The following is a 26,232-nucleotide window of genomic DNA, read 5'->3' on the forward strand; positions in this document are numbered from 1 at the left end:
TACAAATAAGGAAAGATATCAAATCTTTTCTCAATCTTTTGTAGAAACTAATAAAAGAGAATTATTAATTTTTAAACTTTCTTTTAAATCATGAACATGGTTAAAAAGGAAAGTTTTCTTAAAATTTAAAATCCTCCTTTAATCAACAAATAAGGAAAGATTTCAAATTTTAAACTCTCTTTTAAACATGTAGATGATTTACAAATAAGGAAAGTTTTTACCAAAAATTAAAACCATCCTTTTAATCTATAAATAAGGAAAGAGATTAATCTCTTCTCTTAATCTTTTGTAGAAAGTTATAAAAGGAAATTTTTAATTTTTAAACTCTCTTTTAAAATCATGATATCCACATAAGAAATAATTTTAATAAAAATCCTTTTAATATTCTAGTGGCCGGCCACCTAAGCTTGGGACCCAAGCTTTGGCCGGTCGCCTACTTGACTCATCCACTTGGTCTTGGCCGGCCCTAGCTTGGGTTCCAAGCTAGCTTGGCCGGCCCCATTGGATGGGTAAGAAGGTGGGTATGCGGTGGGTATAAATCTCTATATACTAGAGGCTATGATAGGGACCGAGAGGAGGAATTGGTTTTGGTCTCCCGATGAAATTAAGCATCCCGTGTTCGCCCTGAACACACAACTTAATTTCATCAATAATAATTCATTCCACTAAAGAACTATTATTGAACTACCGCACCAATCCCAAATTACATTTTGGGCTCCTTCTTATTATGAGTGTATTAGTCTCCCTGTGTTTAAGATAACAAATGTCCACTAATTAAGTAAGTTACTGACAACTCACTTAATTAATATCTAGCTCCAAGAGTAGTACCACTCAACTTCATCGTCATGTCGGACTAAGTCCACCTGCAGGGTTTAACATGACAATCCTTATGAGCTCCTCTTGGGACATTCTCAACCTAGATCACTAGGACACAGTTTCCTTCTATAATCAACAACACACACTATAAGTGATATCATTTCCCAACTTATCGGGCTTATTGATTCATCGAACTAAATCTCACCCATTGATAAATTAAAGAAATAAATATCAAATATATGTGCTTGTTATTATATTAGGATTAAGAGCACACACTTCCATAATAACTGAGGTCTTTGTTTCTTTATAAAGTCAGTATAAAAGAAACGACCTCTAATGGTCCTACTCAATACACTCTAAGTGTACTAGTGTAATTATATAGTTAAGATAAACTAATACCTAATTACACTACGACCTTCCAATGGTTTGTTCCTTTCCATTATGGTCGTGAGCTACTGTTTATAATTTATAAGGTACTGATAACATGATCCTCTGTGTGTGACACCACACACCATGTTATCTACAATATAAATTAATTGAACAACTTCATTTATCATAAATGTAGACATTTGACCAATGTGATTCTTATTTCTAGATAAATGTTTATACCAAAAGCTAGGCTTTTAGTATACACTCTAACACTCTAGACCCTGACCGATGTCAGAGAATGTTGGGTGTCAGAGCCTGTCGGATGATGGAGGACACATGGGGCCCTCTCATTGGTTGAACGACGATTCCATTCTCAGATGATAGCAGATCATTGGAATATTCCCTGACGGATGGTAGGTATTCCTTGACAGGAAATTATGATTCCCTGACATTGTTCTCGCCTAGTGTTTTATATCCTGTCCAGGTTCAACTACAGACAGCTTGGGATGACCGTTGGGTGTGGCATCTGGCTCAAGTCTTGATGAGGGAGATGAGCTACGACGAGGGTTCCATCTTTTATGCTTGGATAGCTGAAGGGCCGACCGGGAGGTGTCTTGCTGGTATTACTGAAAGTACCGGGCCTGGCTATGGGGTTCGAGCTGAGGAAATCTGACCAGTCGAGACAGGTCAGGCACTATTTCGGGTTGCGTCTCATGCCTCAGATCTGTGACCCAGACTTGTCTATGCACGATCGAGAATTATGCAGCCGATGACATCATGCGATCCAACTCCTTCTTTCCCCTCCTAACTACTGCCTGTCACATCCCTTTGACTTCTGGCTGTTACATCCCCTTACGTTGGACTATCATTGATTGTCACGTTCCCTTGACTTCTGACTGTCATGCCCCCTTGACTTCTGATTGTCACATCTCCTGACTACTGACTATCTAGCCTCCTCAAACCCCACCCCCCCCCCCTTTATACATCGTATCAGTATTAATTGCCGACATAAGGTGTTTTTTTTTATTTCCTTATGTTAATGGAATCAATATTAATTGTCGATAGAAGATATCTTTGTCTTGACTTTTTTTACATTCAATGGAGCCATAATATGAATAAAATGTTCTCTTTTATTTCTCCTTTCTCTTATTAATTTCTCTTATTAAGTATAGATATATTTTCCTCTTTTATTGTATTGTCTCATCGTTCGTTATTATTTATCACCAATACATACAATGATTATCTTCAACATCGATTATTAATGTTCTTTTTTCTTTCAGTTTTAACCTAGTAATGCTATTGTATATCTGACGGAGTCCTTTTAGTCCTGGTTAGTAAAGTTCGTGGACATTTATATTTTATCCACTGTTATCTAAGTGACTCTCATCTCGATTGACCGGGTATTTAGACAACTAACTTGGGCAACAAGCTCAACCGATCGAATACTCGGTCTTTCACATGGGCAGCCAGCCCGGTCTAATCAATATTCGTTCTGATCAGTCGAATATTTTTTTTTAATTCCATCAAATAGACTTTTCCAGTCATATAGATAAAAATATTTAGACTTAATAGTACACGTGGAGGCTTTATCGTTCCTCATGTCAACGTACAAAATGATAAACATGAATTGTGAAAGGACGAAGCTCAGTAGATTAAACAAACGGCCTCCTCTCCACGTCTTATGGGAGTAGTCCTCTATTTGATGCCAAGCACTACTTGACACTTTCGAGAGTCCATCGTATTAAAAAAACAAGCAGATGAACTGTTCGGTAAGCGACAGCGGCGTATAAGAAATGAAGCCGCTGGGCCTTCGGGACGATGCGGTTTGCGCGATACTTTCCTGTTTGGTGTCTTTGATGGAACACGGGAAATAAGTCTCTATCAACCCGTTAGGCGGCTTTCCGGCGAGATCGAAACAAGGCCGTAGATCTTTCATCGGTTGCCCCTCCGTCGGCGATGAAGGACCGCTCCCGCCTCCCGCGTCGTCGCCATATCCGCAAGACCTTGAACAACCTCAAGATCACCGTCTTATGCGGAGTGATCACCGTCCTCGTCCTCCGCGGCACTGTTGACTTTGGCAACCTCCTCGGCGCCGTCGGAGGTGTCTCTGGAGACGTCGATGAGGACCATAAGGTCGTCGAGGACATTGATCGAGTCCTCCGTGAGATACGCTCCAACCACGAACCCGATGATGAGGACGACTCCAATGTCGGAGTTGACTTCTCCTTCGCCCCCCTGAACTACACCTCCGCCGCCGATGCCGTCGCGGTCCTCTCCGCCTTCGCGTCCAAGTTCACCCTAGGACCCAAGATCTCGGACTGGGACGACCAGCGGCGGAGGTGGCTGGACCAGAACCCGGGGTTCCCGAGCTGGCGCCCCGACAGGAAGCCGCGGATCCTCCTCGTCACTGGATCGACGCCCAATCCCTGCGAAAACCCCATGTGCGACCACTACCTTCTGAAAGGGACCAAGAACAAGATCGACTATTGCCGCCTCCACGGGATCGAGATCGTTTACAACACGGCGCACCTCGACCGCGAGTTCGCCGGGGATTGGGCCAAGCTCCCATTGATTCGGCGGTTGATGCTGTCCCACCCGGAGGTGGAATGGTTCTGGTGGATGGACAGCGACGCCCTCTTCACCGACATGGCCTTCGAAATCCCTCTCCGCCGCTACGCCGCCCACAATCTCGTCGTCCCCGGCCAACCCGACCTAATTTTCAAGGAGCGTTCCTGGATCGGACTCAGCACCGGCAGCTTCTTGCTGCGCAATTGCCAGTGGAGTCTGGAACTGCTGGATGCGTGGGCCCCCATGGGGCCAAAAGGCCGCATTCGCGACGAGGCCGGAAAGATGCTGACGGCGAATCTAAAGGACCGGCCAGCGTTCGAGGCCGACGACCAGTCAGCTCTCATATACCTGTTGCTCCGGCAACAGGAAAGATGGGGCGGGAAGGTGTACATCGAGAACTCCTACCAATTGCATGGATACTGGGTCGGTTTGGTGGACAGGTACGAAGAGATGATGGAGAAGCATCACACCGGCTCGGGGAATGGAAGATGGCCGTTCGTGACGCATTTTGTGGGCTGCAAGCCTTGCGGAAGCCAGGGAGACTACCCGGTGGAGAGGTGTTTCAACAGCATGGAGAGAGCTTTCAATTTTGCAGATAACCAGGTGCTGCGGATGTATGGGTTTTCGCACGAGAACCTGACCACCGCCATGATTAGCAGGACGGAGGAGCAAACCTCGACGCCATTGGAATTTCTCGAGCGGTTTAATCTTGTAGCCGGGACGGGAAGCAGAGGCTGAGGGAGCAACACAAAGCTCTCCTTTTTTTTCCTTTTCATTTGATCGTGTTTAATCTGTTCTAGCGCAAATTTGGGCTACTCTTTCACTTTTGATCATCAAAACGACATGTATTTTTTTTTCTGTTTTCTAAAAACTTGTATCCTCTTACTTCTGAAATTAATTCCTTATCCAAATGGCAACTTTCCCAAATTTTATGATATTTTACTCGAAGTATACCATTTTTATAATATCCAAATCACTTTTCAAATACTCTCCGCTTTATCTACAGGTATATTAGTCAGTTTCATCCTAAATTAACTGATATACCTAAAGAATTTTAAATCATTCCCAATTACAAATTTGATGGTGTAAATTACAAATAATGAATTAAATTTAAACTACATTTTTAAATTTTATTATACCAATTTAAAAATTCATTATTCTTAATTTAAACTACGAATTTAAAAGTATTTAAAATTCTCTAAATTCAGTTAATTTCGGATAAAATTGACTGGACTTACACTATTTAAAAATTTAATATTGTCCGAACAATATACTAAACCTTATAATGAATTTATACCATTTTATCGAGTTGATTGAAATATTTGATACATGATTTAAATAATACCGAAACTTAAGAGAAACAATAACACAATCTACTGTCTCGAAACAAAACCATGATAACACAGAAAAATCACTACCCTTTTACTCCAGACACAGAAAAATCACATAAGAAACTCCAGATAATCATCCTCCAGACTGAAACAACGCAGAAAACCAAATCTAAAGATGCATGCAAACTAGAAAAACTTGACAGATATGGAAACAAGACGAGTTACCAAATCATGAAATGTATAGCCATAGATCTAGCAAATGAATGCGACTGAGAGACAGTTCTCATGGGCTAATGCTGCTGATTTCGGATATAGATCCGTTCGAATTGTGCAAAACACTAGTCGGCGAGTGAGTCGAGGCTGACGAACGGAGTGCCTCCGCTAGCGGACCACCCATAGATGCCTGTCCATAGCTGACCAACAGTTGTGTTTCGCAGCCATTTTTGTTATCTTGTCCAGGCCTCTCAGGATTTCCAGTGGAAAGTTTCAGAGAGAAATCTGATAATTGATTCCCAGGAGCTGAAATAGAGAGGTGGGTGGTCGAAGCAGGATGGACGGTGTAGTCGATGCTGTCGGTGTTCTCTCGTTGGGATTTTGGCCACTCGTCCAAGAAACTCTGGAGCACATAGCCTTCGGCTTTGTCGTCTTGAAGGTTCTTGAGGTAGAAGTTCAGGCAATTGCTTTGAAGATTCTTTTCAACAGTCGTCCTGAAGTAGTGTCTTGGAAGTTGCATTCAAAGTGCCAAAAACCTCCAAATGATCATTCAAAATTCTAGCAAAAGTTTTCGGATGTTACCTCTGGTCCAGAGATTGGGTATTTAGTGTGGCCAACGATCTAGGAAGGTCGAAATGGTTCTCTTGAGCCAACAATGGTGAAGGCGAGCAAAGGCCACTTTTGGAACTACTCTTGGAATAATATGGTGTGGGGGCTTCCACATGCTTTCTTGAACGGTTTCGGCCACGGTGAACATGACGCTCGCAATACTTTTGACCCACCACAACTTCTCTTGAGCATCTCCACTTCTTCCCATCTGTCCGCCTGCATCTTCCTGGCTCAGGATCCATGGTGCATTTCCCCCAGTAGCCCGTTTGCAAGGCCGAAACTGAAAGGGAATGCATTTGCAAAAGGAAACATCACGACGAAATCCAAATGCAATCGACTAGATGGATGCTAAACAATGTCAGGTTACAGAGGTAGAATATGAGAAAGACAGAGCAGTTACGGGATGGCTGGAGATGGTGATAGAACTCAGGGTAGTGCAAGTAGGGAGATGCACCGAGAAGGCTCCTTTTGATGGGCAGAATAAGCTCCATAGGAACAGAAGCCCCAGCTAACATGTACTTGTAGATCAAAGCTTGCAACTCGAGCTCCTGCCACTGCGCCAGAGTGAAATAACCTACGTCTGAAGAGCAGTTGAGTCAGATGAAGCAGCTGCCAAGCATCTGAAGAGCAATAAGAAGAGGGGAGTAGTACCCTTATTGAGGCTGCTGTTGGGCTCAGGCGCAAGCAGAGCGAGAGCAGAGGCATGTGACTGCTGCTGATCCAAGTGCTGGAGCTTTGTGTGCCCTGCACAAGGCTGATGCTCTGACTGCTGCCGGTTTCTCCATAGATAGGCATCCATGGAGATGGAGACACACAAAGAGTGAGGAGGAAGCTCGTTCTTTGAAGGTCGGCCTTTTATATGGCTCCTGCTTTTTGGAACGCTACGATGAAGTGGGTTCAGGAAGGATTTCTCTTGAGCTTGTCCGCTGGAAGCATGAAGAAGAGGCCGATCTGTCTCTTCAGAAGAGGCCTGGGATAGATCTGTTTCCTCTTTCTCGGAAAGCAAACCTATCTCACTCTGCAAAGAACTGTCTCACATGGAGTTAAGATGGGGAGGAGCAGGCAGACAGATATACATGGAATGGGACGGGGGAAGATGGAAAGGATAGAAGGATGCGAAGGTAGATACTTCTACCTGACACTCGTAGCTGCTTTGGCTGTAAATTATAATAATGAGAGGAGAGGAGAGGAGAGGATAACAAAGGACAAGAAGGCAGAAGAAGATAGATGCCCGCCTTTATTACAAAGGCAAGCGCCTAGGGAGTCGCGGAAGCGGCCTTCCACCATTAACTGAACCTCGCTTTAAACAAATGTTAGAACAGACTATATATGTTCCATAATGAATCCAAGCCCACCAAATCTCAGAGAAAATCTAAGCATTTTCTTTTTCCTAAACTGTACACAGAGAACAGTGCCTGTAAAGCATGCCTGCGTATTCTCCGAGGATGGAAGGAATCTTGGGGTTGGAGACAGAGGCAGAGCCGGCGACGGAGACCGAGGTTTAGCCGAAAACGGCCGGCTTCTCTCGAAAGCATCAACGGAAATGCTATTATTAATCTGGTCACACACACACAGCTCACAAGTCCAATTCTGTCTTTCGACTTTTTTCCACTGTGGGCATTATTCCCGCTTCACTTTCACCTTTTTACCAGCTCAGGTTAGACACTTAGCCAAACAGGTGGTGCAGCGGATGTGCATGCGTATGACAGCCTTCAAACTTCAAACTGAGTCCTGCTACGAAATCATGGCAAAGAAACATTCTTCGTGTGTATGAAGAACCAATCATCAAAGATTGCTAACGAAGACGTGAGCTTGATGATTATATTTATGTACTAATGGCTATGCAAATCATCCAACAAGTAACAGTCAAATGCGAGTATGTATAAGCAAGCATCAATCATTTTTTTCAGACATCTATCTGGATCCAACCTTCCTAGCAATTCAATCTCTGAAGTGCCACTGTTTTTGACAACGAAATGTGTAAATAGCTTTAGAATAATAGGAATATTAGTATTTGAATGGGTGCAATTATTAGAGAGAGACGGACGGGGGCGGGCTGAAGACCACGTGACCCCTCGTGCAGTTGCTTTGTCCAAAGTCAAAATAAGACAATGTCTTTACAGGCACACGACATGGAGATTAGGTAAACTGCATGCTCTAACCTACTGTAACTGCTAGGCATTCGCACGGTGAAAAGCCACATTAAAGGACTAATGTACCCATTTGGGTCTGAAGCAGTGAATGTGGTCCAGGCAACTAGCTTTTAACCGCAGTAATACGGTAGTTTTAGTAGAATGTGTGTGCGTGAGGATATTTCCGGCGTCTCAGTTTTTTTTTTTTTTTTTTTTTCTTTTAGCACGATCAATTCCAGCGCCTCAGTATATAGATTCTATTTTTTACTCTAAAGGTAAATCAATTAGATTTAATTTATGAGTTGGATTAAAATATTTTAGTTAATGGAAATTAAAATTTTAAAAAAATTAGATGTACAGTATATAGTATTTAGGCGTAATTTATTTTTAATTTTTTAAAAATTTTGGATTTAGGATGATTTAGTGTTTAAGATACAGCAGTTTAGGATGCTTAATTTTTTTTTAGAATTTGAGATATAATATTTAGGACGGTAAGATTTAATGAATTTAAGATTTTTAAAAAGTAAAAAAGTTATGCTAAACTAAAGCTTAGGCGTTCGAATTAATTCCAGGTGCTTCAAGCACGTGTCATGCACGGTATGTGACACAGATGAATAGTCACATAGGATCAGTCCTCTAGATTTATTATTAACAAAGTATATTATTTTTAAAAAATAATATAATTGTTCTCTATAAAAAATTTACAATTTATTTTTATTATTATTTATTTTATTTTTTTTCTGTATTATAACAGTTATGGTATCATAGCTATTAAAACTATGTTGTTATATATTTATAGCAATTATGGTTCTCTAGGCACAATAATAGATTTATAGCAATTATGGTTCTCTAGGCACTATAATATGAAAAAAAAAAAAAAAGTAAAACTAAAATTATTAGGAGCCTCCAAAAATAATTAAAAATATATTTTTTTAGTTTGAAATCTAATTGGTATGGGTTATGCCCCATAATAAATTAAAGACATTTGAACAAGTTTTGATTGGTAACTACTATAGTTGCGTGAAATTTAAATCTTAAACTTTGAGATGTCATCATTTTTTATTTGAGATGAACCACGAGACATATAATATATTAAATTGAACCTTGTTCAGAGATATTCAGTTTAATATATTATGCGTTCTATGATTTAACTCGAATAAAAAGTTATAATCTCTTAAAGTTATAACTTTGAGTTGTAACAGCTAAGATTTTGTAGATACTGTGTATACTGGATAAATTTTGAGAGATCATAAATTTTGACTCGGATTGAACTATGAAACACACAATATATCAATTGAAGGCTCCTGAACGAGTTTTCATTTGATATATTGTGCGTCTCGTGGTTCACTCTGAATCAAAAGTGTTGATTTATTAAAGTTGGTAGTCACTATAACATGAATGCTAAATCTTAAAATTTGAAAAACTATAATAATCCTGTTCGGAATCTGAGTCAGACGAAGGTCGGTAGAGATAACATTGGTGTTGACGGAGAGGCAGCTTTGACGCACCCTAAGTACGCATGTCCCAAAAGCTAACCCTCACGTGGAACTCCAAGGTTTATAGTATGAGGATTGTGGTACCTGAACTCTGCACACACTCAGATAAAGCATCCGGAGTGTTAGAGACCAGAAATCAGGAAAAAAGTCCCTGGCACAGGCCCTCCGACATTCAAGTCAAGTCCTTTTTCCCCGGAAGAACAGTGTACAATGGAAAAAGAATTGTTGAAGACAAGTGCATATGTGTACGTACTTGGCTAAGGAAGAGAACCTCTCTTTTTATATGATGTTGCATACCTTTAGAGCATGCCTGTTGTCAGAGAATGTCAGGTGTCAGAGTATGTCGGGTGAAAGAGGATGTACGGTGGCCTCTTATTGATGGAAGGAAGGTTCCATTCGCAGGTAATAGTAGACCACTGGAATATTCTCTCGCATATGACATATATTCTCTGACAGGAGGTTACGATTTCCTAATATTATTATCGTTTAGTATTTTTCGTCCCGTCGTGGTTCAGCTACAAACAACTCGGGATGACCGATCAAATGTGCCACCAGGCTCGAGCCTTGATGAGGAAGATGAGCTGTGGCGAACCGACTGAGGTTTATCTGAGACTGTGGCGAGAGACTCATCTTTCACTCCTTGATCGCTGAAGAGTCAGTCGAGAGTTGTCTTAGTAAAAGTACCAGACCCATCTACACAGCCTGAGCTGGGGAAGTCCGATCAATCAGGGGCAGGTCATGAACTAGTCCAAGCTCCATCTTATGTTTTAGAACTGGGGTCCTGCCCTGAATCTGACCGACCAGGAATTATGCGGTTGATGACATGAGACAGTTTAACTCCCTCCTTCTTTTGACTGTTAACTATCACGTCCCTTTGACTATTAACCTTCTGACCTTATCGGGCTCCTCCTTTTATGCACTGTATCATAAAACTTTTAACTCGGATTGAAGTATGGGAGACACAAGATATTAAATCGAAGTTATTTAAGATATTTACAACTTGTAATGGGATGGAACCCTTAACAATTAGGTTTCAAGCTAAAAAATTATTGTCTAAATTCTTTAAGTAATCTCCAAATAAATTTAGTCTTAATTTTTTTTACATACAGTAGAATGAGACTGTTTAGTTGTCATAACTATTATACCATAAATGCTACAACTGTGTAGTAGTTATGAGTTTATAACAGTTACACCACGCTGATTTAAATGGAAAAAATAGGAACAAATAATAATAAAAATAAGTTGTTATTTTATAATGTAGGATACTTATGTCATTTTATAAGGAAAGAGGAGACACTCTTTAATAATAAATCAACATCAGGCATTCTCTAAACAAGGATCAGAATACCAAATGGGACTTCCAGTGATGAACGACCATGTTTTATCTCATGGCCTTAATGAAGAGAGTCTAGCACCAGCTACGACCAGCTCGCGGTACTTACTACTAGACCTGACCACGGTTCAGAACTAACGGTTCGACAGTTCAGAATCGACGGTTCGACGGTTCAGAACCGATGGTTCGACGGTTCAGAACCGACGGTTCGACAGTTCATAACCGCCAGTTCGACAATTCCAGACAAGTTGACCCTTAACCTTAACCGCTCAAGACGGTTACAGTTCACGGTTCGAAACCGTCGGTTCACGGTTTGATTCATGGTTTGTCACGATTCGCCACGGTTCCAAATTATTATGTTAAAAAATTAGAAATTAAAAATTATAAATTATAAATTAAACATTACAAATTAGAAATTAAAATTTATTGAAAAAAAGAGCTTGCACTTATTTAAGTTGTCTGCGTATCCCTTTAGGGGAATCAAAGCCCACATAGTTCTTTTACATTTTTATCCTTTTACATTTTCACTCACTTCCATTTCCTGTCCCTGTTGTATTTGTTCTTTCAGTATCAAAATCTTCAACTTCGTCATCTAAAAGTTGCATTCCTTATATTATTTTCTCCGCTCTGGTCCAATCGTCGAGTAATGCTTGGTCTTCCAAGGAGTCGGGAGATAAAGTTGATCGTCGTTCATCTAATATGTTGCCGCTGACACTGAACGTTTGCTCCACAGCAACAATTAACACTGGACAAGCTAATATTTCTTTGGCGATCACAGAAAGAACGGGAAAGTTTTGAGACTACTGTGACCATCACTTTAAGATATCAAAATTTTCGCTATCTGCTTCATTAAAATCAAAAGAAGTCGTAAAATAATTCTCAAGCTCTTGTGTGGAACTTGAGGATCCTCGTGGACATTTTGTCCGTTCTTTTAATAAGAGTTATGCCTTTGTAAGTTTTAAATTACTACTAGTAGTTTGTTGTATTTCAAAAATATTAATTTGCATTCCATATTTTACATAATATTAATTATAAATATCATATAAATAAATTCTAACATTATATAAAATATTAACTGGATCAGGGGAAGAATAATCTTTAATTGGAATTAAAGTGTCATAATATAAAGTTAACATTTCTTATAAAACTTTTAATTTAAATCTAGGATCTAAAGCGAATGTGTTGGATTGAACTGCGCTAGAGGAGGGGTGAATAGCGCTCGCGGCTAAATCGTTCGATTATCGGAATCGTAAAACGTTTGTAGAGTAATTAAAGCAGCGGAATAAAGGAAACAAACACAAGAACACGGTTGTTTACTTCGTTCGGAGCCTAGGTCGACTCCTACTCGAAGGCCTGCGATCCTTGATCGCTTTCCGTGGGCAACAACTATAAGCTCGTATGAATATTACAATCTAATTACAAATGTAACTGCAATTTAAAATTATACCGACAACAGTAGTAGGAAAGAAATCTGAGCTCCGGGTCGTCGGAATGTTGCAACAGCACTTCGGAAGCAATACTTGAGCAAAACACAACAGAATAGAAGCTTGGAAGTTGTTATCTCTCAATGCTGCTCGAAGTCCCCTTATAAAGGGCATCCAAGGCGCCTTGGAAGCCTCCGAAGGCGCCTTCATAGTTCCGAGTCCACCGTGCAGATGAGCGCTGACTAGTCTACGCTTATCACCTTTGAGGGCGCCTTCAAGGGTCTTCAAGGCGCCTCCAGAGCCAGCTGAGGCGCCTTCAACCCTATTTCACGGCCAGATCAGCTTTTGTACCCGAGGCGCCTCCAAGCTCCATGGAGGCGCCTCGGATACTGTTCATCCGAGGAGAACTTTATTTCTTTGTACCTGCAAGATGTGTTAGTCCCAAACAATATCCTGCAACACAAAGTTAGCATAAACCATAGTATGAATATGATAAAAATATTCTGACAGTCTCTGGGCTGTCCGGGTCTGACTTCAGATTTCCGTCCAGAAACCCTAGGTCGACCCGACGCCTACTGTTCCCTCTACGGGGAACGCATCCTCACCTACTCCACTCAGGAGATTTACCTGTTGCCAGTACGATCCTCCAGATCGACTGGACTTTTGCTCAGCACTCGACGTTTCCGGACTTTCTGCTGGACATCCGCTTCCCAGCTAGTCCAGTCTTTCACCTGGTTCACGACACCAGGACTTTCCACCTAGGGTTACCACCCCCTAGGACTTTTGCCTGAAGCCATCGACCTGCCAAGACTTTTCGCATAGGGTTACCACCCCCTAGGGTTTTCCCTTTGCCTAACCGCAGCTAGAACTTTCCTGAAATGCTCAAGCAGACTTGTTAGATCACAAAGACACCTTAACTTTGAATCCTTTGCCATTATCAAAACACGAGTTCGATCGTCGGATGCTTCCCGCACCAACAATCTCCCCCTTTTTGATTATGGCAACTCGAATTCAAAGTCAAGTAAACAGATATCACAAACGAATAAATCAACACATTTAACATGAGCTTAGCAATTTTGCTAAGGTAATAGCTCCCCCTTAACTGTTGCTCCCCCTTTAATAATATTTAAGTTTGAGGAAGTATTTGAATTTTTTGAATTTGTTATTCTTCCCCTTTGTCATATATCAAAAAAAATAAGCAAAAATAGATATTTGAATAAACAAGATTTTGAAAGCACTTAATAGTTAAATGAGTTGAATTTTGCAAGACTGTGCTTTACTTAGGAATTTACAAAGTTAGAGTTCAAAGTGAGCTAAGTTTTAAAATTTTGAAAATAAAAATTGGTACTTAATTTTAAACAATACTTATTAAATTTTACGGTTGGGAGAGAGCAAAGTAGCTAAAAAAAATTGGTTTAAGAAGTCAGTTGATCCTTAAGTCCAAGCATGAGTCAAGTTTAATAGATTGATTTTAAGAGGTATCAGAGCCCTAAATATCAAAACATGCTTAATCTGAAAACTGAGTGTCCTTTACCAACTGTCTAACCTTTAGCTACTTGTTGACTGCCTATAGGGCAACAGCTTTCACATGATTAGTCAAGTTAAGTCAATTTGGTCCAGTTAGATTTGACTAGATCTGGAAGACTTGACTTGATTGATGTATATTGCGTGTTTAACGCCCATACTCATATTGATGCACAGATATAAGCATTCTTGAGTCCAGGCTGTACCCTATGCATCTCACATCATTCTATGTCTGTCAAACACAATCAAGGTATACCTAGGTGTTTGTGAGATGCTCTGGCTTAAGTCTAGGAGAACATGATTTCTAGGGGGAAAACTTAGTCTAATTCTAAATTTTTGAAAAATCTAATAAATTAGAATTTTGAAAACTGTTTTTCCTAGATTTTGAAAAACAATAATTAAAACAAGATGAGACAAACTGAGACACCTACTCTACCCAACACATTCTTATTTGCCTTCTAAGTGCACTGAACTCAAGTTCAGGTAAGAGTTTTGTAAAGATGTCAGCTAGGTTTGATTTGGACTCAACATGGTTGAGTGCGATTTCACCTTTAGCTACGTGATCCCTTACAAAGTGGTGTTTTACCTCAATGTGTTTAGTCCTAGAATGGTGAATAGGATTTTTGGTCAGATTAATTGAGCTGATATTATCAATAAAGATTTTTGTATTTTTATATTCTAGTTGAAAGTCTTTTAAGGTATGCATCATCCACAACAGTTGAGATGCACATTCTCCTAGAGCTATGTATTCAGCTTCTGTAGTGGATAGAGCAACGCAATGTTGCTTTCTGCTTGACCAATTTACTTGGCACTGACCTAGAATCTGGCAGCTACCACTTGTATTTTTTCTGTCTAACTTGCACCCGACATAGTCTAAATCAGAATAGCCATACAGGTCAAAGGTGCAAGTTCTTGGGTATCAAAGTCCTACATTTAAAGTTCCTTTAATATACCTAAGTATTCTTTTGACATATGTTAGGTGTGACTCTTTTACACAGGATTGGTATCTCGCGCACATACCTACTGCAAACAATATGTCAGATTGACTTGTAGTTAGGTAAAGTAAACTACCTATGGCACTCCTATAGTACTTTGGGTCTACTAGTTTTCCTTTAGGGTCAGAGTCAATGTTAATGTTGGTTGCCATTGGAGTATTAATAATTTTTGAATTTTCCATGCAGAATTTTTTAATTAACTCCTTAGTATATTTAGTTTGATAAATGTAGATTCCATCTTTGGTTTGTTTAATTTGTAAGCCTAAGAAGAAGTTGAGTTCCCCAACCGTACTCATTTCGAATTCATTTTCCATTAATTTAACAAATTCTTTTAAGAACTTAGAATTAGTTGAGCCAAAAATTATGTCGTCAACATAGATTTGGGCTATAAAGATGTCTTTTTCTATAGTTTTTACAAATAAGGTCGGATCTATTTGTCCTTGGTTAAAACCTTTGGATATTAAGTAATTAGATAATCTTTCATACCATGCCCTAGGGGCTTGTTTTAGTCCATATAACGCCTTTTTAATTTGAATACATGGTTTGGGTAGTCTAAGTCTTCAAATCCTGGAAGTTGACTTACGTAGACCTCTTCCTTGATAAACCCATTTAAAAAGGCTGACTTAACGTCCATTTGGTACAATTTAAACCCTTTATTTGCTGCATAGGCTAATAACATCCTAATGGATTCGAGTCTAGCTACCGGAGAATAGGTTTCATCATAGTCTAAGCCTTCAACTTGACTAAACCCTTTGGCTACTAGTCTAGCTTTGTTTCTTATTATATCACCCTGATCATCCAACTTGTTCCTAAAAACCCATTTGGTGTCTATTATTGATTTATCTAAGGGTTTGGGTACAAGGTCCCAGACTTGGTTTCTCTCAAATTGTGCTAATTCTTCCTGCATTGCAATGATCCAATCTGGGTCAGGTAGGGCTTCTTCTATAGTCTTAGGTTCAATTTTAGAGATAAGAGCAATCTGACTTAGGTTTCTATAGGATGATCTAGTTCTGACTCCTAGGTTTGGGTCACCCAGAATTTGGTCAGGTGGATGAGAGGTAGTTACTCTAGTTAGTCTTATCTGTGGGTCAGAAACTGGTTCTTCTGACTCATTAAGGTTAGGACGGATTTCATCATCTTCTATAGCTCTTGGATTAATGTCAATATTTTCATTTATATTAGGTAAATTGTTTTCTTCATCAAATATTACATTGGTTGTTTCTTCAACTTTCAAGGTGTTTTGATTATATACTCTAAAGGCTCTACTGGTTGAGGAGTATCCTAAAAATATTCCTTGGTTATATTTGGGCGTAAATTTTCCTAAGTAATCTTTAGTATTTAAAATGTGAACTTTACACCCAAATACTTTTAGATAGTTTAGATTGGGAATTTTATGGTAGTAAAGTTCATAAGGTGTTTTATTGTGAAGTTTGTTAATTAAAATTCTGTTTTGAATATAATTTGCAGTATTTATTGCTTCATCCCAAAATTGATGATTTAAATTATATTCGTTTAGCATAGTCCTAGAGGCTTCTTGTAGTGTTCTATTTTTACGTTCCACTAGACCATTTTGTTGGGGGGTTCTAGGACATGAAAATTCATGTTGGTATCCATTTATTTTACAAAATTGGGTAAACCTATGATTTTCAAATTCCCCCCCCCCCCCCGTGATTACTTCTTATTCTTTTGATTTTAGTATCTTTTTCATTTTCTATTAATTTGCAAAAATTACTAAATATTTCATAGGTTTCATCTTTTGTTTTTAGGAATTTTACCTATGTATACCTAGAGTAGTCATCAATTATTACTAAGCAATATTGATTCTTGCTTAGTGATTTGGCTCCATGTGAATCAAATAGGTCAAGGTGAAGGAGCTCAAGTACGGAGTTAGTTCTTTCTAGGTTGGTTGACTTGTGGGTTGACTTGGTTTGTTTTCCTTTTTGACATGCATCACAGATTGAGTTTTCAATAAATTTTAATTTGGGCAAACCTCTAACTAAACCATTTTGACTCATTTTTGAAATGAGTCTAGTGTGCATGTGACCCAGTCTTCTGTGCCACAGTTGGGTTTCCTCTTGTTGTGTCAAGAGACACTTTATTGAGGATATTGATAAGTCAATTGTGTAGATGTTATTCTTCCTAAGTCCCTTAAGTCTAATTTCAGGGTTTTCGATATTTTTAACTAGACATCCAGATTTATCAAAATTGACTAGATATCCGCTGTCACACAATTGACTTATACTTAGTAAATTAAAGTTAAAATTTTCAACCAATAAAACATTTCGAATAATGAAATCGGAACTTAGTTCAATATTACCTTTTCCGATTACTTTAAGTTTACCGTCGTTGCCGAATGCAACTGATCCTAAATTCTTGTACTTGAGTTTGGTAAACTTCAACTTATCTCCAGTCATATGTCTAGAGCATCCACTATCCAACATCCATTGATCCAATTCCTACACATGAAGTAGTTTGAATTGGTTTTTTAATGGATTTAAAGATAGCTTAATTGAAGTAGACTCCTTAGATTTTCTATCTGACTCAATTGTATTTGAAGCAAACAATTAATCCTATGGAAAAGATTTTAAAGTTAATTTTAAGTTTTGAAATTAAGTTTTTTTAAAAAATAATTTTGAAATTGAGTTTTAAAAATAATTTTGAAATTGAGTTTTAAAATAATTTTGAAATTTAGTTTAAAATAATTTTGAAATTTAGTTTTTTTTTAATAATTTTGAAATTTAGTTTTTTTTAAATAATTTTGAAATTTAGTTTTTAAAATAATTTTGAAATTTAGTTTTTTAAAATAATTTTGAAATTTTGTTTTTAAAATAATTTTGAAATTTAGTTTTTAAAATAATTTTCAAATTTAGTTTTTTTAAAATAATTTTGAAATTTAGTTTTTAAAATGATTTTGAAATTTAGTTTTTAAAATAATTTTGAAATTTAGTTTTTAAAATAATTTTGAAATTTAGTTTTCGAAATTTAGTTTTTGAAATTTAATTTCTTAGTCATCTCACCCGATCTAGATTGTCAATTAGGGAATCCTATAATTGTTGTGAGTTGAATTATGGTTGAATTTTATGGTAAAGTTTAACTTTGTGTTAGATTCAGGTTTAGCTTTGGGTTCAACAAGTAAGCATTCTTTGGATAAACTTCTGGGTTATGGTGAGTCACAAGGAGCTCATTAAAGTGACCATACTTTCGAGGTTTCCCAAATAGTCCTACCCATTGAACTTAATACTAATCCTTGGTCTAACTAGTTAGGATCCATTTAAGGGTAGCTTCGGTCAGTTCCACTTGGCCAAATGCACTAGGTCGAAGCCATATCTTCCTAGACATGCGATGCCCAAGCTTCCCTAACGTACTATCATCCAAAAATTTCACCAGTACTTTGGGTCAAGTTAAACCTAACTCGTTTTAATCTAACCTTATTTGCCCTGCCGGGTAATCTACTCTTGTTTTACCCATTTCGGGTAGATTAGGTTTAGTTACCCTGTCGGGTAGTTCAGTTGGGGGTGCCAGCTAGTCTGGATCCTCCATCTATATTTGATTTTGAATTTGATTTGAATTTTGAATTTGATTTGAATTTTGAATTAATTTTGAATTTTTAATTTAATTTCGAATTTCGAATTTTTAATTTTAAATTTATAAGTTAATTTCGAATTTTTAATTTAATTTTGAATTTTTAATTTTGAATTTATAAGTTAATTTCGAATTTTTAATTTAATTTCGAATTTTTTATTTGGAATTTATAAGTTAATTTCAAAATTTTAATTTAATTTCAAATTTTTAATTTTTAAATTTTTAAGGTTGTTTTTCTTTTTGCTCCCCCTGGATTATGGCCTCGATATGGTCTATCGAGGTAGTGTATTTGATCCTTCGGGACCCAGTATTGGCCAAGTCCAACTTGATTGATCAATTTGGACTTTGGGACTCATGCTTGAACTGATTTACTACTTTGTTTGTTTATTAAGGATAAGTAAGATTTATATTTCTTTTTACTTTTACAACCTAGCCCAGTTCTATTATAAACGGCTCTTTGTGTCCCAAGAATTAGGTCAAGATTCTTGGAACCTAAAGAAAACTGTTCTAAGGTATTTTTTAAGTCCTTAACCTGATTTTTCAAACTTGAATTTTCTTCCTCAAGTTTTTGAACTTGAGTTGAATTTCCAGTCTGAACTTGATCAGGTAAGGAATTAGTGTTAGTCACTTCTTTAAGGACAGCTACTTCCTTTAGAAGTGATTTAATCCTAAGGTTTGACTTAGCTAACTTGCGTAATAAATAATTGACTAAATTATTAAGCCTTGGAATACTTACAGTGGAGTCTGGCCCTTCTAAAACGGATGCGGATCCGTGGCTTTGCTCGGACTCGGCCTCTGACTCACTCTCGCTCTTGACGATATGGTCCCGGGCCATCAGTGCGAGTAGACTCATTTGATCGAGTTCGTCGTCTTCGTCCTCCGAAGAAGATTCGTCCTAGGTTACCTTCAGGGTCTTCTTTCTCCTTTGCTTTTTGGCTTCCTTTTGGTTGGGGCAGTTGGCTTTGATGTGCCCCTTCTGGTTGCACCCATAGCAAGTAACTTCAAACTTTACCTTCGAGCTCGGTTGGGCCTCCTTGGATTGCACTACCTTCTTCAGGTCTTTCTTGTTGAAGCCCTTCTTCTTCTTGTAGAGCTTCTTTACGAGGTTTACTAGTTCGCTGGTAAGTTCGTCTTCTGAGTCTTCTGAGTCGGGTTCGTCTTCTGATTCCGGTTCAATTTTTCGTCGTACTCTTGGTTCCCGTGTTCGACTAGAACCTGCAATCAAAGCAATACCCTTCTCGGTCGGCTGTGCATTAGTTTGTTCATGAAGTTCAAATTCACTAAACAATTCATCTAATTTTAAGGAAGACAAATCCTTAGAGACTTTGTAAGCATCTACCATTGATGCCCACAATGTGCTCCTAGGAAATGAATTAAGAGCATACCTTATGATATCCCTATTTTCGACCTTCTGTCCGATTCCGTGAAGGGAGTTAAGGATATCTTGGATTCTTGCGTGTAGTGAACTCGTCATCTCGCCTTCCTGCATTTTTAAATTATATAGTTTATTAAGTAACAAATCACGCTTACTTACCTTAGTTTCTGAGGTGCCCTCGTGAAGTTCGATCAGTTTCTCCCACAACTCCTTTGCGGAAGAGAACGAACCGACTCTGTTGAGCTCTTCCTTGGTAAGACCGCACTGGAGGGGTGCAGGTGGCTTTGGCATCGGCTTCTACCTTTTTGATAAGGGCTGGTTCCCACTTTTCGCAAGATGTAGGCTTGCCGTCTTCATCCGTTGGTAATCGAAGTCCCATCTTGACTATCATCCAGGTGTCGAATTGGGTTTTAAGATATATCTCCATTCGCCCCTTCCAATACCCGAAGTCTTCTCCGGAGAATAGTGGGGGACGAACAGTGCTATATCCTTCTTGTTGGGCCATTTAGATCTGAAAAAGAGCAAAAACAAGAGGATCTATTCCAAAACTGAGTCTTGGATTAGTAGTGCTGGAAGAAGGAAAAAAAAAAATAACGAGCTCAAGTGGTATTGACCAACTTTGAGCAACACTGATTCTAAAGAGAATTAGAATGTTAGCTACTGAGCTAATTTCTAATTGACTCCGAAAAATAAAAATGAATACCACGAAAAAAAAATATGTTTTGAATGGTGGTTGCACCAATTCAAAACAACCCCGCTCTAATACCAATTGTTTGATCGAGACTGCGCTAGAGGGGGGTGAATAGCGCTCGTGGCTAAATCGTTCGATTATCGGAATCGTAAAACGTTCGTAAAGTAATTAAAGCAGCGGAATAAAGGAAACAAACACAAGAACACGGTTGTTTACTTCGTTCGGAGCCTAGGTCAACTCCTACTCGAAGGCCGGCGATCCTTGATCGCTTTCCGTGGGCAACAACTATAAGCTCGTATGAATATTACAATCTAATTACAAATGTAACTACAATTTAAAATTATACCGACAACAGTAGTAGGAAAGAAATCTGAGCTCCGGGTCATCAGAATGTTGCAACAGCACTTCGGAAGCAATACTTGAGCAGAACACAGCAGAATGGAAGCTTAGAAGTTGTTATCTCTCAATGCTGCTCGAAGTCCCCTTATAAAGGGCATCCAAGGCACCTTGGAAGCCTCAGAAGGCGCCTTCATAGTTCTGAGTCCACCGTGCAGATGAGCGCTGACTAGTCTGTGCTTATCACCTTTGAGGGCGCCTTCAAGGGTCTTCAAGGCGCCTTCCAAGGCGCCTCCAGAGCCAGCTGAGGCGCCTTCAACCCTGTTTCGCGGCCAGGTCAGCTTTTGTACCCGAGGCGCCTCCAAGCTCCATGGAGGCGCCTCGGACACTGTTCATTCGAGGAGAACTTTATTTCTTTGTACCTGCAAGATGTGTTAGTCCCAAACAATATCCTGCAACACAAAGTTAGCATAAACCATAGTATGAATATGATAAAAATATTCTGACAGTCTCTGGGCTGTCCGGGTCTGACTTCAGATTTCCGTCCAGAAACCCTAGGTCGACCCGACGCCTACTGTTCCCTCTACGGGGAACGCGTCCTCACCTACTCCACTCAGGAGATTTACCTGTTGCCAGTACGATCCTCCAGATCGACTGGACTTTTGCTCAGCACTCGACGTTTCCGGACTTTCTGCTGGACATCTGCTTCCCAGCTAGTCCAGTCTTTCACCTAGTTCACGACACCAGGACTTTCCACCTAGGGTTACCACCTCCTAGGACTTTTGCCTGAAGCTATCGACCTGCCAAGACTTTTCGCATAGGGTTACCACCCCCTATGACCTAGGGTTACCACCCCCTAGGGGTTTCCCTTTGCCTAACCGCAGCTAGGACTTTCCTGAAATGCTCAAGCAGACTTGTTAGATCACAAAGACACCTTAACTTTGAATCCTTTGTCATTATCAAAACACGAGTTCGATCGTCGGATGCTTCCCGCACCAACAGAATGTAACTAAATAAATTTCAGGAATTAAATAACAATATTTTTCCCATTTAATTTTCATAGCTAAGATGCAAGGAGATAAAGATTCATTATTAATATATTCATTTAAAACTAATAGAAAAATTTTCTAAAACTAATTGAGCAGTGAGGTAATAAATACCGAAAAGTTGTTCGGTTGCATCATTAAATACTTTTAAAATTTCACAAATATTACTACAAATATTTCATTGTTGTAAAAATAAATATATATTAATTAGTATTAGTATTTTGTGCAAAAAATGGACATAATAATTCTTTATATTGAAATGAATCTTGTAATAATTGGTATGTTGAATTCCAACGTGTTGGTACATCACGTGGAAAAAATTTTAGGTCTTATTCCATTAATTTTACAAACCATACCCCATTGTTTTATTATAGATGGATGAAATCGTAAATAAGAAATTGTAATTCTAATTGATTTAATATAACTTTCTAAAATTTTTAAACCATCTTGAACACATAAATTTAAAACATGACATACACAACGAATATGAAAAAAAATAAACCGTCAATAATAGGTCGACAAACAAATTTTAGATCATCTATACAAGCGGTATTGGAACTAGCATTATCTAATGATATTGAAAATATTTTATGAGTTAAGTTATATTCTTCTAAAATTAAACATAATAATTGTGCGATGTTATGAGTATTATGTGATTCATCAAAAACTTTATAAGCTAACAATTTTTTTTTGAGGTTCCAAGAGTTATCGATCCAATGGCAAGTCACACCCATATACGAATGTGTTTGTCAATGATCACTCCAAATATCGGAACATAAAGAAACTTTATTATCTAATTTACTAAATTCATCAATTAAATTCTTTTTTCCTTGTTTTACTAATTTTTTAATTGTACGAGTAAGTGTAGTTCTAGGAACACGTTTAGCACATGAATTAAGAGTTTCTTTACAAAAATCTTCAAATGTGCATTTAGATTCAAAATTAAAAGAACACTACTAGAAAACTAGGCTTTTGAGACAAAAATTTTAAGACAGTGACAAAATTCGTCTCAAATACTAAGTAATTAAGACAGTAATAATAGATGTCTCAAAATTTTACATGGAGACATTAACTTTAAGACAGTATTTAAGATTTTGTCTCAAATTCAACTAAATAAGACACCTAATGTAACATACCAAAAATGTAAATAAGGATATACTAACTAAAATTTTGTTATTTTAAGGAAAATAAATATAATCCAGTATATAATTTATTAGGAAATAAGTTTATATGAATTTAAGATATTTATTGGAATTTTTATAGATTTTAAAGGAATCATTTTATATTTTAAAGGTTAAAATTGGGTAAAAGATAAAGCCCGTTAATACCTAATTAAAGTGAGGTGTTAATTAAATATATATATAATACCTAAGTTTAAAGCTAAACCTAGGTTTTAATTGCCTAAGGGAATTCCACCGCTCACCTCTCACGGAATCCCCAATCCTCTTCCTCTCAACTTCACCGCCACAACCCAAGCTCTTGATTCGGGCCGAGATCTTGGCTGATTGTTGACGCCACGCCGGTGATCTCCTCTGTGGACAAGCCTTCCTCTCCGTCGCGTCGTCCTGTGGCTAAGGCTCCCGGCAATGGCAAAAGAAGGAGAAGGCAAGTACATCCTCTATGATGATATGGGATCGGTGAGGTAAAGGATATGTAGCTAGGTAGGTTGATAAACTTGCCAACAAAGTCCGATTGATGGATTGTGTAAGAGATCGATTTCTTTCCGCGTTTTTCTTGATTCGGCTTGAGGTTCCGTTGATGTTCTTGCTTGGTTCGCATTGCTTCTGGATTTTTTTGCCAGTGCATTCTGTGGTGATGAGTTCGATTTTTCCCAGAGTGTTCTGCTCATGGTTCTTCTGGTGTCCGATGGGTTGTGATTGAGTTTGGATTTGATTTCTTATGTGAAGTGGATGTTACGAGTTTACTGTGTCACACTTGTTTGCTTAAATGCTTGACTAAGATATCGATTGGTAGAATGAGTTGTGATCGAGCTTTTGTGAAGTTCTAGATTCGGATTGAGATTTCTGTCAGGTCTTGATTTCGGATTGGGTTTTCATGAGGTTTTTGCTATGGTTTGTGGTTTAAATGAGTTTTGATTGGTTTCTTCTTGTCAATTTGAGTTTGGAATCCAGTTTTTGGTAGCCTTGATTAGTTGCAATGATGTTAAATTTGTTTTTGCGCATCTGGAAGTTTTGGGAAAGGTAGTTGGGATTTTTATAGGGTCTGTTGATGATCTTGTTGCATTCCTTTTTGTTTTCGAGAACACTGGATGAAATTGGGCTTTGATATGGAATTACCTTTCGAGATTGTTCTATTCCTTTGTTGTGGTTTTTGATTTCTATTTTGGTTCTTGATGCTGTCCGTTTGTGTTCGGTAAAGATTGGACGAAATGCGAATGTTATGGGGCTTCCCTGCATCGTTGTTTTTCTGTACCCAAGCAGCTGTGGATTTCAGTTTTCTTAGTTATCCTTAAGTGTTCTTCAATTGAGTTGGCATTGGGTTTCCTCTTCCTGGCAGTAACAAAGATGAGGGGTTTTTCTTTCAATGGTGTGCACATCTTCTAGTTAGCTGAATTTTATTCCATGATAGCTGAACTTGGATAGTTGTGATCCATCAATTCTATGAAATTTGAACGTTATTACACTATTGAAGTTTAATGTAGTTGCTTCACCTAACTGCTTAGGAGGTGTAGAATTATGGAAGAACTAGAGTTGTAGTCCTTATTTATTATGCATGAGTCTTTATTATTCGTTAGTTATCCTATGTTGTACATGATTTATGAATTGTTGTGAATACAGAATGAATTGAATGTATTATTGTTATAGGTATAACGTGGATTGAGCATATTTTCTTATGTGACTAATTGGATGGGTATGAGCATATGTGGTGACAGTACGGGTTGGGTGCCCCGATATGAGCTCCGGGAAGGGCCCTTCCAAATATGACTGATACTGTAACTTATGACTGATACTGTAATTTATTGTTAGTTTCGGCTATATGACTGCATGTTCTCTAGGAGGTACCTCTAGGGTCATGAGACTGTTTGACTGGCTCTATTAGTGGTTACTAGATATGTGACATACTCACCCCTATTAGCTATGTAGGCTATTTCACATATTGCATTTTTTCTTCGCTCTACTGTATTTGAGTTATGTTTCATGTTGGTGGGAAGCTTAAACCGAAAGGAAAAGCATTGGATGTGAAGGGAGGTGGCGTGAAAAAGAAGAAGAAGCATAACTATGAAATAGATTCCAAGACTGAAAATCAGGAACTTACAGAAGGTTGATTCTTACTAATTTTTTTCTCTAGAAAATATTTTATAATCATACCAAGCAATTTCAAGATTATTCTGTCCTACCTTGACCTTTTATAAGATGTTCTTGTTTTTTTATGCTTATTAAAATCCACTTTATTTGAGAAGGGATGTAACAATTTTTTAAGATTGCTTATGGTGTCATACAGGTGGGAGTTCTGGATTATCAACTGATCCAACTGAAGTCCTCACTGAAGCCGAGAAGGTTGGGTCTGAAGGACAAGCCCCATCAGTCGATGATCACTTGACTCCAGCAGAAAGGTGATATATTGAATAGAGGGAGAGGATTAATGTGAAAAAGCTGGTGAAGACATCAAACAAGTCTCACCGTGATCGCATCCAGGATTTCAATCAGTATCAGGCAAATCTCAGTGAGCATATGACATTCCAAAGGTGGGTCCGGGTTAACTATATGGGTACTATCTTGAACGAACTACTAGATTTAGAAATCAAAACGTATCTTTACTTTATTTAAATAATTAACTTTTATAATAAATTTTGATAGTTTTGTGATACGTACATTATTTTTTATTTAGGTTGCAGATAATATTATTTCACATGAACAAGGAATGGATAACCAACAGGTACATTGGTAGTTGTTTCCATAAGATTTTTTTAGTTTTATTAACAATTTTGGTGATGTAGTAGTGTACATATTTTTAAGCTATAGATAAATTTATTTTACAGGTGCAACAACTTTAAAGGCATAAAGATATTGACAAACACATAAACGATCATTTCTTATTACGAAATGGAGAGGTTTGTTTAACTTGGGGTTTTATGTTGTATATATATAGTTGCAATAAAGAGGATTATGTGTTAGATGATGAGATTTCTTATTGAAATGTTCTATTTATTGATTTTTTTTAACAGTATATATTATAAATCATCTTTACCTCTAATAAGAGTTTTTTTTTTATGTTCAGGATTCTGATGAAGAAGGATTATAGAAGTTATCTCTAGATCACGAGGAGTTGTTCTTTAGACTTTCTTTTGTGTAACTTTCATGGGAATAATTATTTTTTTATTATCAAATTAGTGATAGATATGTAGATATTTCTATTATTGGATGAATATTG

General features: G+C 38.0%; 2 protein-coding genes and 1 long non-coding RNA gene across 3 annotated transcripts; 2 read left to right on the forward strand and 1 right to left on the reverse strand.

Moving 5' to 3' along the window:
• Positions 1–2,813: 2,813 nt before the first annotated feature.
• On the forward strand, positions 2,814–4,671 carry LOC121997029 (probable glycosyltransferase 2). The gene has a single exon (XM_042551239.1). The coding sequence runs from the start codon at positions 3,142–3,144 to the stop codon at positions 4,489–4,491; it is 1,350 nt and encodes a 449-aa protein (XP_042407173.1). The 5' UTR covers positions 2,814–3,141; the 3' UTR covers positions 4,492–4,671.
• Positions 4,672–5,104: 433 nt separating this feature from the next.
• On the reverse strand, positions 5,105–7,226 carry LOC121997030 (growth-regulating factor 3-like). Its single transcript, XM_042551240.1, has 4 exons — positions 6,558–7,226; positions 6,307–6,486; positions 5,880–6,186; positions 5,105–5,791 (listed from the first exon to the last, which is right to left on the reverse strand). The coding sequence occupies exons 1-4, from the start codon at positions 6,703–6,705 to the stop codon at positions 5,368–5,370; spliced, it is 1,059 nt and encodes a 352-aa protein (XP_042407174.1). The 5' UTR covers positions 6,706–7,226; the 3' UTR covers positions 5,105–5,367.
• Positions 7,227–25,022: 17,796 nt separating this feature from the next.
• On the forward strand, positions 25,023–25,427 carry LOC121994215. Its single transcript, XR_006115641.1, has 2 exons — positions 25,023–25,121; positions 25,303–25,427. It is a non-coding gene; the product is annotated as an uncharacterized LOC121994215 (long non-coding RNA).
• The last annotated feature ends 805 nt before the right edge of the window (positions 25,428–26,232 follow it).

This window comes from Zingiber officinale, chromosome 6A, assembly GCF_018446385.1.
Source record: "Zingiber officinale cultivar Zhangliang chromosome 6A, Zo_v1.1, whole genome shotgun sequence".
NCBI classification, from domain to species: Eukaryota; Viridiplantae; Streptophyta; class Magnoliopsida; order Zingiberales; family Zingiberaceae; genus Zingiber; species Zingiber officinale.